Genomic DNA, 14,842 nt, shown 5'->3' on the forward strand with positions numbered 1-14,842 from the left:
AAAGTTGCAAGTTGATAATTGCTTTCCCAATTTATGCTTTTCAACTTTAGGATGACATCAGTAGTGTCCTTTATATATGACTTCAATCTCATTGCTCTCGGTCTTGGGATGTCATCCAAATATTGAGAAATGTTCTCTGTTGCCCAGCCTATTCCGCTGAGGATAGGTCGTCCTTCTGGTATATGTTCGTATCTCTTATGTATCTTGGGCAAAAAATACATGATTGGTATCGTAGGTTCTTTAATTGTGAGAAAGCTCCTTTCATTGTCCGTAAGTAGACCTTTGTGGTGCCAGATCTTTATTTGTTGCTCCAAGTTAAGTATTATTTGTTTGGTTGGATTAGAAAGTACTTCATAACAATCTGGGGTACTCAAATGCTTTCTTGCCATTTCCAAGTAGTCTTCTCTATTCATGACGACTGTTTCCCCCTTAAGAGTTAAAAGAAACACATTTACCTTGGGGAGTTACAGAATTACTATCTTGCAATATCAGGTTATACCTATGGTGAGCCAGCACACACAATTGGAGGTGACATCTTTGATTTGCATTTCTTTCGAAGGGATCTAACCCGAGACTCGAAGAGAGACTACTATTTGCTTTAACCCATAAGGGGCAGTAGATGAAAATAAGGTAAAAGACAACTTGAATCCAATTTTCCTTGATTTTTCGATGTGACACTACATGTAGCATTGACTAACAAAAATGTGGTTTTGTCTACCTCTTGACCCCGATATTCCTCCCTATTCCCCACTCCATTTTTTGTCTGGCATTTTGGTTTACTTTGATTTAATAACTGTTGTTATTCATTATGGTTTGCTTTAACCCATCAAATACTGTAATAATTGGTTAAACATGTGATTGAACACTTCTATTTTTTTTTTATTTGGCTTTCATATTATTTTGAAAATATCTTTATAATTTTGTGTCCCTTTCTTTTGTTTGATATATAAAATTAGCCCTATTTTGAGCAAGGTCCAAGAGGGACCGAAACATGTGTCATCACAAAGAGCATCAATATTATAATAAAAAACTTGTTGAAAAAACTGGGCGCAGTCTCAACTTGGGATCTTTTTACTTAACCATTTATATGTGGTTTTCACTTGGTTAAACCACTACCCAAGGTGACGCGACCGCAGGGAATCTGTTGTAGAAAAAAGAGCATCTTTTATTCATTAAAGATGTCGCCATGTTAGACCTGCCCAACATAGCGAAGCTCTTCTAAAACTATTGAATAAAGATATCTTCGAGGAATAAGAAAAACTGAGCAACACGATTCCGAGGCCCACGAAGCGCGGAAAAACGGAACTGAGCAACTGTCGCTGTGCGAGTCCATTTATACGCACGATGACGTCGGTGCCGAGATGGTGGCTGTCAAGGGACACCAGCTTGAGGGACGTGGACGCCCTGTACTGAAGACAATTTCAGAGGCCAGCAAGCTGGGATGTAATCTGTCAAGATAAGGAATATGTGGGAGGACACAATCCCTTCGAATTACACATACTGTGCTCGTCTTTCCACAGGTACCCGACCCTACACTTAGGGCAGAATCTAAATGGTGTCCTTTCCATAGCAAAAGATATAGACAAAGATGACCAGACCTAGAGGGCAAAGAGGGGGAAAGAGAAGAGACATAACGAAAGATATGGCCACCCTGACCCCACTCTCCGTACTGTGTAGGCCGGCCAGAGGGCCTGGCCACGTGGATGGCTCAGCCGCCAGATCTTAGGCAACGAAAATCCACCGCCGTAGAATCTTCCCGCAGTCTTCGCCGAAGTTGCTTGAATCGCTGTCGAAGTGACTTAAGGGGAAATCACAGACAAAGTCGGTATAAAGATAAACAATGTCTCTTATGAAGTGCTCCGCTATAGGGCGACCAGTTATCTGGGCTGAAAAAATCAATCTGCGGGACCTCAGCGCGTGAGGGATTTTGGTAGCGATAAGGATAGTGTTACGGACACGCCTATGCCAAAATCCCCTTTCGGTCCCCGAAACGCAGGATGCAATACTCTGCGGTTACCACTGGATGTCGGACCATATTCACAGCAAGTGATTCTAAGCAGATTAACAAGCATCAGAAAAGTATCTATTAAGGCGCTGCGTCCCATAACCTCACTTCTGGCCTTTTTCCCCATCACACTGGGACGTTAAAGGACTGCAGAATCAAGAGGTGTACTAGCCATACGCCAAGGGGGGATACATAGGCAGTGCAATGAAGAAACCGCGGTAGGATCATCATCAGAAAGAACATTGAGGCAAGTCATTTGCTCTTCTAATCAAATCCTTCCTACCACCGATAGAAGTATGCAGAATGGAGGGCAGAAGACCGTACAAGGACACCGCCTAAATCAGAAAATTCTAGAGAACTGCTTGATTAACGTGAAGGTTCAGCCCAGAATGGGAATACATTGTGTACCAGGGGGTAGTCCTGTCCTCAAATGTTTTGAAGCTGCAATAACTTCTTGCAGTATTTATTCAAACCTCCAGAAATCCCCAGTAAGACTTTAAACAAATGTGTTACTGGAAGAGGAATAATCCAACCACTGGGATGTAACTACTGTTGCCCTTTTAATTTGGCTACACATGTAGATTTTTAAAAGTTAAAAGGAGAATGAACAGAACACTTTGAATAAAGTAAGTAACAAGGTTCTTAAGCGTTCTGTGTAAACAAATCCAAAAAGTACATACACAATTGTAACAAAAGGACAAAGAACAAAACACTTCAAATTGAGTAAGTTGCAGAGTTCTCGTGTGTTCTGTAGTAACCAATCCGAAAAACAGTTTGTACTCATATCTGCATGGTTTGGCTAAATATTACTTCATATTAGTCAAAAGGGATGTACCCCCTGTGGTCGTAATAGCCCTGTGTCCCTCAGGCACATCCTTAGCAGTCAGATGCAGAGAATGATCCACCTTCATAGGGTCTGCTTAGTCACAGACCTGCCAGCATGGGCACCAGCATAGCCCACAAAAAGCTGGTCATCTTTCTTCATGTCCCTCATATGAGTGATGTAGTAACAGAGCGCCTGCACCGGGAGGAACCGATGGAATAGCTCCTCTACCTAGGAAGGATGAGGTGGATTCTTTTGAGAAAGAAGGAAATCCATGACCACCTTCGGAAGGGCCATTTCACTCTCAAAGCCACCTTCTCCTTGGAGGAAACCAAATAAGGTGGTTTAGAAGAATGGCCAGAGCTCAGTCACCGGTCCTCAACCTACAGGAACATGAATGCAGGGGCTTAAATGAAGAGACCATCAGGAATGTCACAGCAAGTTCAAATCCCACACCAGCACAACAAACTTGCACAGGGGAACATGTATTACAAACCCCTGCAAGAATTGCATAACCTTGGGGATCGTGAAGAATGTGCCTTGCTCAGGAGTCCTTTTGAAAACAGATTGGTCAAATACCCCTTCACAGTGCCAATCTGCAGGCCAGTCCCTGCCAAGAAAAGCAAAAATCCATCACAGAGGATGCAGGACAAGTAAGAAGATTCAGACCCCTCTCTTTGCACTAAGCCGAAAATGTACACCACTTGCAGGCAGAAGTGAACTTGGTGGCAGGTCTACAAGCTGACAGGAGCACATCCTAGAGGTCCTCCGACAAATGCCACTTCCTGTATTGCAGTCTATTAGCAGCCAAGTATGAAGGTTCAGGCTGCTGAGGTTTGAGTAGAGGACCTGCTCATCAGGCTAGCAGAGCAAATGCACTCACCAGAAGGAACCAGGGAAGGCAGAAGGATATGGCCAGAGCTACAGTTACCATATTCTCCAAGCAAAACCCGTTGCGATCAAGATTAAAACATGGACTCAAACAGAGACAGCCTGGAGAACCAGCAGAATGACTGTTAGAAATCTATAGAGGAACAAGTTACTTACCCCGGGTAAAGTTCTTTCGATTGGATGTTCCTTCCACGTATTCCTCATCTTATGATGATCTATTTCTCCAGCTTTACTGATTCAGGAATTTTATTTGACAGATGGCGTTGTATGCAGTGTCGCAACGTCAATGTCCCTCGAGGGATTCCGTCGACATCATCAGCATATATAGCGCATGCAGCGCCTGTTGGCTTCAGTTCTGTTTTTCTTTTCCCCTTCACAGAGGAATTACCAGGCGTACCCAAGACCATAGGCTCTCAGAAAGCATAGTGTGTAGTAACACGTAAATTGTACGGCGGGGTAGGCTGGGAGGATCGATGAGTAATACGTGGGAGGAATATTCAATCGAAAGAACGTTACCAGGGGTAAGTAACTTGTTCTTCGAATGGATTGTGTGCTCCCACGTATTCCTAATCTTATGATAGACTCCCAAAGTAGTAACAATTTGGAGGTGGGAGTATCAGTTAATTTAGATAATCATGGACCAAATGGAGGACGGCTTCTGCAAAAAGTCCTCCCTGACTGGAGGATGAATCCAGGCAGTAATGTTTAACAAAAGTATGGATAGTCGACCAAGTGACCTCTGAACAGATAATTTATTGGGACACCCCTTTGAAGAACCGCAGAGGTTGCCAGCCACTTCTGGAATGATCCCTTAAACCCCCCCCGGTGGGTCCTTACCTGCTAATCTAGAACATTTGCCAATAGCCAGGATAATCCATCTGGATATTGTTTATTTGGTGACTGCAAGGCATGATTTGGGACCAGTATATCCAATTAAGGTAATCAACCTGGCAGAACTTAGCCATTCTTGAAATATAAAAACTTACAGCCCTTTTTGGGTCTAGTCTATGCAGTCTCTCCTTCTATTTACCTGAATGAGGAGGTGGATAGAATGTTGGCAAGGTTATTTTCTGTGACAAATGAAGTCGGAGACTACCTTTGGTAAAAAAAAGAAGGTTTTACCCAGGGAACGACTATTTTTATAGAAATTGTTATCAGGAGGTTTGCAAGAAAGAGCCTGCAACTCGCTTACCCTGCGGGCTGGTGTTATTGCGATAAGCAAAACAGTCTTTAATATCAAGAGTCTTAAAGGCAAGAATGTAAAGACTCAAATGGGATACGTGTCAAAAACCTTAATACAAGGTTTAGGTCCCAAACAGGTACATTGAATGGAACAGGAGGGTATATGTTAGTAAATTCCTTCAAAAATTGTACAACCAACAGTATTTTAAAATATGAATCCTCTTCCGAAGAGCGCTTGAAAATGGAAAGCGCTGCTAGGTATCCCTTAATGCTTCCAATCTGGTGCTCCAGAATGGCTAAGTATAATAGAAAAGAGAGCACCATGGGTGTCATTTTGAAATGGATCTATATTTTATCCTTGCACCAGTTGCTGACCTTGTTCCAACAGCAATGGTAGAAAGATTAAGTTTCTGGCCTTCTGGCCGAAAGAAAAATCTCCATTACATCATCACAGGAGAGGTCCCGATCCTTGTATCTGAGCCTTTCAGAAACCATGGGTGAAGGCATAGTGTCTTGACCTCGGGATGGAGAACCCAACCTTCCTCTTACAAGAGAAGATCCTCTTTGTGGAAGACGTATTCGAGGGCAGATGGACACGTCCAGAAGGTCAAGGTACCACCTCCTCCTGGCCCAATCCAGAGCAATTAGGATAATGGATTTCCCAATCTTTCTTAATCTTCTGATCACGTGAGGAATGACAGGGACTGGTAGAAACACATACAGGAGTGGAAAATCCCAGTCCACCACAACCGTGTCTACTAGAGCTCCTCTTAGCCCTCAGCTCCAAAAGGTTGATGTGTAGTTTGGACTCCGATGGAGACCAACAATCGCTGACTGTCATATTGTTGGTGTGGTCTCCCCACCCATGAGTGAGGCGTCCGCCACTAACGTTATCTCTGGCCATGGTCGCCAAAAAGATTCTCCCTTGAGAATGTCTTTGCAAGCCGACCACAGAAGGTCCTGAGCAACTCTGCTTGGAACTTGCAGTTGGTCTGAAATCTTGCCTGGGAATTGGGACCACTGTGTCCTGAGAGCCCATTGAAGGCATCTCATTCTCAAGCGGGCCTCTGGCATCAGGAAAATGCAGGATTCCATGAGATCGCGCAACCTCAGAAAAATCGTTGACTGGACAATGCTGAGCATTCTGGAATTTTGTTACCATCTGCAGAATGTGTGGAGCGCTCACCTCGGGTGGCGAGGCTTTTCCCGATGAAGTATCCAGAATTGCTCCAATGAATTGGAGTCTTTTGGATGGTATATGAGATTTCTTGTAATTGAGGGAGAAGCCCAGTCTGTGGAGGGAGTGGCAGGTAATACTGAGATGTTCCTGTGCTTGTTCGGGTGAACAAGCCCTGATCAGTCAATCGTCCAGGTAGGGGTAGACGTGAATCCCACTCTCCTGAGACTCGCTGCCGCTACCGCCATCAACTTGGTGAAAACCCTCGGGGCAGAGGTCAGCCCAAAAGGCAGACCTTGAAACTGGTAGTGAGAACCGCGAACCTCAGGTACTTTCTGTGCTTGAGATGGATTAGCACATGAAGAAAGTAAGCATCCTGAAGGTCCATGATACCAACCAGTCTTGGAGTTGGAAAGCCTGAAAGTCAGAGAAAGGGTAACCCTCTTGAACCTGTCCTTCCTGACAACTTGTACAAGTTTAAGTCCAGGATGGGTCTCAATCCTCCGTCCTTCTTGGGAATCAGAAAATAAGGGACTACCAACCCTTGTTCCTTTCCGCTACAGGTACATGTGTTATTGCACCTTTCTCTAGAAGGGTTAACATTTCCTGCATAAGGAGCGGATCTGGAGTTTTTAAAGATTTGTGTCCCGGTGGATGATTCGGAGGCCTCTTTTGAAAGGGAAGGCAGTTGCCTTGGGCTACCGTTTCCAGTGCCCACGCATCTGAAGTAATGACCCGCCATTTGTTCAGATACTGAGAAATTCTGCCTCCCACGGGGTCAAGGCCTCCGTGGCTTAGAGGCGGCTGCAGCAGCAGCTGAGGGTAATGTTGCCACTGCTGGGGTAGTCTTCGCCCCCTTCCTCGTCGACTATGAGGGAATCTTCTTTGGCCCTTCTGTCCAGCTTGTCCTCTTCCAATTGAGTAATAGAAACAAAATGACTTAGTCCTCCAGGAAGATGTGCCTGAATAGGGTTGTTGAGGTTGTCTAATGGCTGCGCTAAGGGACTTAATTGCCACCTTCGAGATCTGCAGCTTCTCCAAACACTCACCCGCCTTGCTGGCAAACCACCTTTAGCCGTCAAAGGGCATGTTGAGCAGTCTAGCCTGCACTTCTGGTGCAAACCCTGACTTCCTCAACCACGCAAATCTGCACAATACTGTGCTAGCAGCCATGTATCTGCTGATGCTGTTAGCAGTATCCAAACCTGAATGGAGATATTCTCCTATTCCCTCTTTACCATCTTTAATGATAGCCAGGAAGCCGTCTCTTTCTTCGCCTTCCGGGATGTGGTCAGCCGCCATGGCAACACAGTCCCACAGGGTAAACGTGAATCTAGATCGAGTGCAAGTCACATTAGTAGATTTTAAGGGCATACTGCCTGCAGTGAAAACTTCACGTGCACAGGCATCTACCCTCTTTTCATCCCTCTAAGGGGGGATAGAAGGATAAGCCGATCGTCTGCTTGACGCAGCTGCCTGACCTACCAAGCTCTCAGGAGAGGGATGCTTGGTCAGGTATTCTGGGTCACTGCTGGAGGCCTGTACTACCTTGCAAAGTTTGTGTTAACTGCAGGCCCAGCTTCTGGGGTCTTCCAATTAGCAGTGACCTTCCTTTGCAGGGCCATGTGGAATGGTAAAATAGTGTCTTTTTGAGAACCTTGGTCCAAGATGTTGGTCATGTCATCTTGTTCGTATGATGGAGAAGGTCTACTTCACCCCATAAACAGTGACTTTACTCATGAGTTTTCTGTAGGATGAATCTGCATGTTCAGAAGGGTTAGGCCTGCCAAACTCCAGTTCAGACGAGGTATCCAAACCACTAGCCGACTGGAGATTGTCATACAAATCTCACATTTCTGATTAATCAGAAATGAGCTCTTCTGGCACATTGGGGATGCTAAACTGCAGACCAAAAGGAGGGGAACACTCATCAGAGGGTTGATCTCCCTCATAAATTACAGACAGACTTGAAATAGTCTTTCTTAGGGACAGGTCTATAAACCTAGCCTTGCATAATGAAAGGCTTCGACAAAGTAGCCATTGACGGTGTGGAAGACTGTTTCGAAAATGGCGTTGGTTTACTCTGCATCGACTTCAGTGTCGAAGCTTTGACGCTTTGTGCTTTTTTGTCGGCACCAAAATGTGACTCGGCTCTAGTCGACACTCTCGATGACTTCTCGTTGTGTTGAGAACTTTCTTGATGCTACACCGGCTTTGAGCATGACGTCTGTTGTCCATCGGCGCAACCGTGGCACTGCTCTTGTGCGTGTTGAGGCTGCTTTCTCGAAAATACACAACATCTCTGAACGAAATGCGTCCGACTTTGCCGGGGAATCTGACTTTGTCGGGCATCCGATTACCTCTGTGGAGGAACCACTTGAGGTTGAAGGAAACGTATGAAGTCTCTTTGCATTCTTGGAGGAATAAGACAAAGATTGCCGCAATCGACTCCTCAATAGGGACTTTGACTTTTTATGTCGGGAAGCGTCTCTGGACTCGCCAGACTTTCACCCGCTTCGAAGAAATCTTCGATGCTAACCTCTCCACTGCCAATTTACATCTACGCTCCCCGAGAGCTTTCTCTGTCATGGCCTGACAGGACCCAGTGTCGTCAGTACGGTGCCCGGAGCCCAGACACCACAGGCAGACTCAGTGAGGATCTGCGATGGACATTTTCGATCCTCAGTCGTGGCATTTTTTAAACACGGCTTTGGTGCCGAAGGAGTAGATGATGACATTTTTCTGACGAAAAACGGAAGCGCGCCGTCATTAATTAGTGCACTCGGAAAAACGGGACTGAAGCCAACGCGTGCTGCATGTGCTATTTATGCGGATGACGTCAGTGGAAACCCTCGAGGGACAAATACACTGAATCTGCATACAGTGCCCTCTGTCAAAAAAAAATTCCAACGCAGCAAAGCTGGAGAGAGAGATTACCATAAGATGAGGCATGCGTGGGAGGACACAATCCATTCGAAGAGGTTGAACGTCCTCTTGACTTGTCAATGCATTCCCCAAAGCTTTCTGCTGAGAAAATGCCCTACAGCAGAACAACTTGCACATCCTGTTCATACTGAAAGCAAAGAGGTCAATTTGAGGAGTCCCTCAAAGGAAGGAAATCTCCAAAGCATCCTGACAGAGCTTTCACTCATGGGAGGTCAAAGTCGGTCTGCTCAAGACATCTGCAAAGACGCTCTCCATCTCAGTGAGATGAGCCGCCATCAGAAACTACAGTTGCATTGCTTCTCTGCACAGAGTCAAGAAACCTACATCATCTCGCTTGTTGAGGTAATGCATAGCTACCGTGCTAACCATCAGGATCAGCACATTTTTAATTTACACTGAAAGAAGGCAACCAGGGGTAGCCCGATCGCTGTAAACTCCAGCAAGTGTATGCGCTCCCAAGACTGAGCAATACTATGATGCGCTCACCGTCAAATCTTGCAGGTGAGCATGCAAGCCTTTTAAGGACAGACCCTTGACTAATGTCGGTCGGGGCGAGGGTTGCCAATACAATGGCAATAATTCAACACATTGTCTTGCAGGGATCACCAAGCTAGGTCTCGGGAAACTTTTGCCAATACCGGCAGAAGCCCTGAAACAGACTACTGACAACGGATATGAACCAACTTCAGGCTCTGCCCAGGTGAGTGTACAAAACTGCTCTGATAAATAGAAGGGTCTGGGGCAGCGAGACCAGACACATCTTGAAGTTCTAGGAGAAGCCCAAGCTGTGCAGAACAGCTGTGCAGATGCCTGGCCTGGGGCTCGAGCGTGGACGAGCCAGTCGTACATGTAGAGAAAAACATGAATGCCTTCTCCTCCTTGGATGAGCCACAATCACTGAAGACCCTGGGTGCTGACGAAAGAGAGCGTCTTGAACTGGTAGTGGCAATGGCCGACAGCAAATCTCAGAAACCCCCAGTGCTTGAGGTCAATGAGCACGTGGAGGTAGGAATCATGAAGATCTAGCGGTACCAATCAGTCCTGCAGATTAAAGGTTTGAAGGATCTTGGCCGAAGTAACCATCTTGAATTTACAGGTTCGAGAGCCGCAGATCCAGAATTAGACTGACCACCACCCCCTACATCATTGAGATTGGCAACTGTTCTATAGCCTCTACGGTCAGGTGGGGATGAACCGCTTCTAAAAGGACAGGGTTTGGAGACAAAAAGGGATTGTCCGGAGAGCGTTGAGCAAAGGGGAGACAATAACCCTGGTAAACTACCTGTAAGGAAAAGGCATATGATGTGATGAGACACCATTGCGCGCTAAACAGGGAAATTCTCCCCACAGTGGATCTGTGGTTGAAATTATGTTGATGGGTGTTTCACACCCAAGGCTGTGGAGGGAACTATTGAGATGGAAATACAATCTCTGGGAGCACTCCAGCCTCTTTCTCTGGCTGGACGGTGCAGCTAGTGTTTGCCCAAGGGCATCTGTCCTCTGCCTGGTGGGCATAGTAGGTTTATGTTGAATGCTTCCTGTGCACTGGTGTCTCTAGTTTGCTATCTCAGGAGCTGCTGAGCATCTGCCAAACAGGGGAACTGATAGAGGGCTTTGAGGCCCTGGTGAAGGATTGTTAAGGAGCCATCTCACCAGGTGCTTTAATCTGGCCTTGACGCGGCCGACTGTGTGGCAAGTGCAATGGCAACAGGGACAGTTATGAGGAGACACTCCTGGCTGAGAACCTCTGGTTTTGCCCAGGAACTATAAAGCGAAGCTCCTCGATATGCTTTTCAACAGGGATAATCTGTTCAGGCCTAAAGCAGACAATTTTCTTCAGGGTTCTAATCCTCAAAAGCAGAGCCTTAGTCCCTGGGCATAGTGGTGCTGCAGCCTGCAGCTCCCCTAGAAGAGGTAGAGTATTTCATCCATCGCATAGGAATAGAAACGGAAGCCATGTGACATAAGGAGAAGAGGGCGGATGTAAATATTGAAGAGGATAGGCGCTAGCGCAGATCCTTGCGGCACTCCGCAAAACAATGCGTAAGGCAGAGCAAAACTGAGGTAAAATATGGGCCACGGTGGATTCCATGAGGTTGTGCGCCACCAGCTTGGCCACAGCGAGCCTTGCCTTAAAACGTGATTGGCTCTGCGTGGGGATTTCCGGGAGGAAGTCTGCGATTTCCCACCATAACCTTTGGTTAGCGGCTGCCAGCATGGCGTCGGCCTGACGAAGATGTTGTCATGTTCTGTAAGGCAGATTCTTATCCCGGGAAGTATTCCAACCTGGCCGCCTTATCTGGCGATCATTGCAAACGCAACAGTCTAGATGTTCTATCCCAGAACACACTGCAACTCACTGATTTCACATCCTCCCTAACAGCTTATCAACAGAAGCCTCCAAGAGCCCAGTTCTTATAGGAGTATACAAGCGCTACGTGAGTTAGTTTGTGATTTACCTATCCTTACTCCCTTACTCTTGACTCCCTTTCTGACGCTCATCATAACCTCGCTAACCTTTCTTTCTATTCTTGATCCGCAGACCGCTATTGAAGTTCGAGAGAAATCGTTGCCTGATCTCGGACGATTAAAACCACGTCCTTTAGGAGCGCGGTTTCAGCCCAGTCTCACTTTGGTTGGGTATTCGGATCCTCGCTCTTCACGAGGTATTACATTACGCCCCTTGGCGTCCAGGCGTAGATTGACCGGCTGAGCCGGGTGGGGCTTAAGCCAACCCTTCTTGGCCAGGAAGACTACATTGGTCTGCAGCAGAATCCCCGTTTTGGCAGAGGGCATCGCGTGAGTACTTCAGCCAGAACCCCCTCTGCCAACTGCCAACTGCTCAACCTCGGGCTGGCGTAGGCCCAGGTATTCCGCCAGCCTGGAAAGGTGTTCGTGAAAGGCCCTGGCGGACGATGGCGTGTCCGGATCCTCCTCATTATCCGTGTCCTGCGGATCAGGAGTATCCTGCGGAGGTGGAGGAGTAGTTGGAGCCGGAGGCTGGGGCAAAGGGATAGCATCCAGGGGGCTGAGGAGGCGGCAGAGGCTGGTACGGAATCGCCTGAGGACTCGTCTGGGGATCCGGGGCCGGCAGATGCACAGGGGTGCCGGTGGAGGCGCTTGTGGTGCGGCTAGCATAGTTAGGAGGACTTCCCTGATGGCGCCCTTGAGGATAACCCCCATCCGAGATGACTTTTTGAGGCTGAGGAACCTCTCGAAAAAACCCTCTTCGCTGGCTGAAGAGGTGGCAGGGGGTGCTGACAGGGTAGCCAGAAGCTGTTGGAGCCGATGCGTACCCTGCCCATATGGACGCAGTGGGAAGCTGCCCTGCGCATAAGAGGGATAGGCTGTAGGCCACGTACCTGGTTGAGACCAGTCCCACCTTGACACTCGTTCTTTGCCGAATTCCTGGAATGGCGTTGGATGGGTGCCTCCGTCTGGCGCGGCAGCCATCTTGTCGAGCTGCCTGCCACGTGTTGCTCGTTTTGCTGGGCCCGGCCTCCTCCAAGACTTTTCCGTGTGGATCACAAGGCCTACCCTGCTCCTCGTGCCTAAGCCCGGTAGGTGTGACACCCTCGACCCGGGGGTTGGTAGAGCTGCATTTAGGCGCCCCCTCGGATGAATGCCAATACTAGGTCGGAGCCCCTCGGATGATAATCCGGTACAAGAACCCGCTGGTCCCTCAACACCATCACCGGAAGGATCCGAGGATCTCTCGGCCCCAAGGCCGGTAGCTGCAGCAGCCTCGTGCACGTGCTGGTACAAGGACCTGACCGTTCCTTCATGCGTGGGAGAGTCCTTGGGATTCTCCTTTGCGGGGTGCGATGGAGAATAGCGGCCCTACCTTGGCTCGAAGTTTCACGAAATTCTTGAGGTACCCTGGAGGCGACTTCAGGAAGAGCTCCATCCACCTGGCTAGTCTGTTCTTCAGCTCTTTCGAGGACAGCAAGCCACACGTTGTACAAGCTTGCCAACAGTGGTCTGTGCCAAGGCAACATAGGCAGAGGGCGTGGGGGTATTAAGCTGGGAAGAGCCCATTGCAGGATGGACACCTGCTGAACTCTGTGGAAATCTACATGCACCGGGGAGGAGCATGACGCCCGAGGACAGAGTACCTGAATTATAAAAAGACAAAAGATGTCAAAGAGAAGTATCTGTGCATGGAATTACATGGCCATGTCCAAAGCCAAACCCAGGAGCGCTGGTGAATTCGGCCCGTTCCCGTCGACGCGGAAAAGGGGGCTGGGGCGTGGCGTCGGAGGGCGGAGTCAGGGAAGCGCATGCTCCCTGGGCCGCACCCCTGCACGCCTCTAAATTTAAAGGGGAAAAATATTTGTTCTGGTGAAAAACGTTCCGTCTCCCGTCCCTTGGAAGGGAAGCCCATGCAATATGGAGGAAAGGGGACGGGACGTAAGAGTATCCTTGGTACGGAAAAGAGCACAGACAAAAAACAAGCATTGCCAAATGCCAACACATCTCAATACAAATTACAACTACATTGAGTTGCTGGGAAGGTTTTAGTTCAAATATGAAACAATTGCCCAACATTTAATTCACTCGATTTAAGCACAAAACATAAAAATGACAGGACAGAAGACATCAATCTGCACCCACAAAGGGCTACTCAATAGGCTTAAAAAGAACAAATGTCACCAGAAAACCCAGAACTTCCATTATATTTTAAGAGAAAGCAGAGTTCTATCCAGCTCCAACAAGCAGAAACCCAGAAGATGGCCTAGCTACCTTATTGGAAGGGGCAGAAATCTCGAAACAAAGGTTAACATACTCAATTTAACATCCTATTAATTGCGATGGTAAATGCATAGCAACAACTCTCAGACTGACAAAGTGGAAGTCTATGCTTATGAATCTATTAAATATGCAATGCTGAAGAATGTAAGGTCAATGAATGTGGCCAGGGTGCCTGCATTAAACTTTCTTAATCAACTATGGAGAGGCTGGTTAGGAGGGGAGAGCTGGAGGGTGTTGTCGAGGATGAAGTTAAGTGGTTCATTTCGGTCATGATTCTGTCACATCTCCATTATAGGGGTAGTGCTATGGCCTCTGTGTCCTCGAAGAGGAACATTGATAATATTATACTGCAAAATCTCCATTTGCTAGCCCAACATAACACTGATTTTGCTTCGAAACTTGAGCCACTGATTGAAAAATCTCACCCTCTGGAATTCTGCTTTCAGTTCCTGTTCTTGTACATTAAGCACATCTTTTAAGTGATCGCTATGGGCTGCAGCCTGTCGGCGCATCTGGTTCCTCATTTCAGCCTCCATAATTTCTCTAACTTCTTCAATCTGAAAAATGAACCAACATTACAAATTTACTAATGTATTAATACATATACATTCAACGTGACATAATACGACAGCATAGTTTCTATAAAAAAATGTCAGGTTTCCTATGACAAGACCTCTGAAAGACCAGTCACAAAGAAACATTTTACAAGCTTCCCTTAAACATCATTAGACCAATGAAAGTTTGTTGAATTAATTTAAACCCTCACGTCAAAACCATCATAGACACGGAGGATCTCCTACACCATCAATTAGCAAGAAGTTGTGAATCTTGGGTTATTCAACCAGAAATTACCCACTACAGATTACTATGTTCCTTACTCACTGAAGAGTCCTATTCAAAACAAGTTACTTGTTAAAACCTACAAACAATTGACTGTAAGCGTCACTGTACTCATTTCATAGATCGTATATCTCCATTATTATAAGTGCAAAAGAGTACAGGACTGGAGCTTTTATTGCATGGAAAAAAATTCAAAGCGAAAACATAGGCACTAGTTTGTGATATC

General features: G+C 46.8%; 1 protein-coding gene across 1 annotated transcript in view; it reads right to left on the reverse strand.

Moving 5' to 3' along the window:
- Positions 1-14,842, reverse strand: part of IMMT (inner membrane mitochondrial protein) — a 946,894-nt gene that overhangs the window by 289,716 nt on the left and 642,336 nt on the right. The window contains exon 12 of the mRNA XM_069632176.1: positions 14,202-14,333. Within this exon, the coding sequence (XP_069488277.1) occupies positions 14,202-14,333 (132 nt within the window). The remainder of the gene's footprint in view (positions 1-14,201; positions 14,334-14,842) is intronic.

Source organism: Ambystoma mexicanum, chromosome 6q (genome assembly GCF_040938575.1).
Source record: "Ambystoma mexicanum isolate Mex_15411 chromosome 6q, UKY_AmexF1_1, whole genome shotgun sequence".
In the NCBI taxonomy this organism is placed as follows: Eukaryota; Metazoa; Chordata; class Amphibia; order Caudata; family Ambystomatidae; genus Ambystoma; species Ambystoma mexicanum.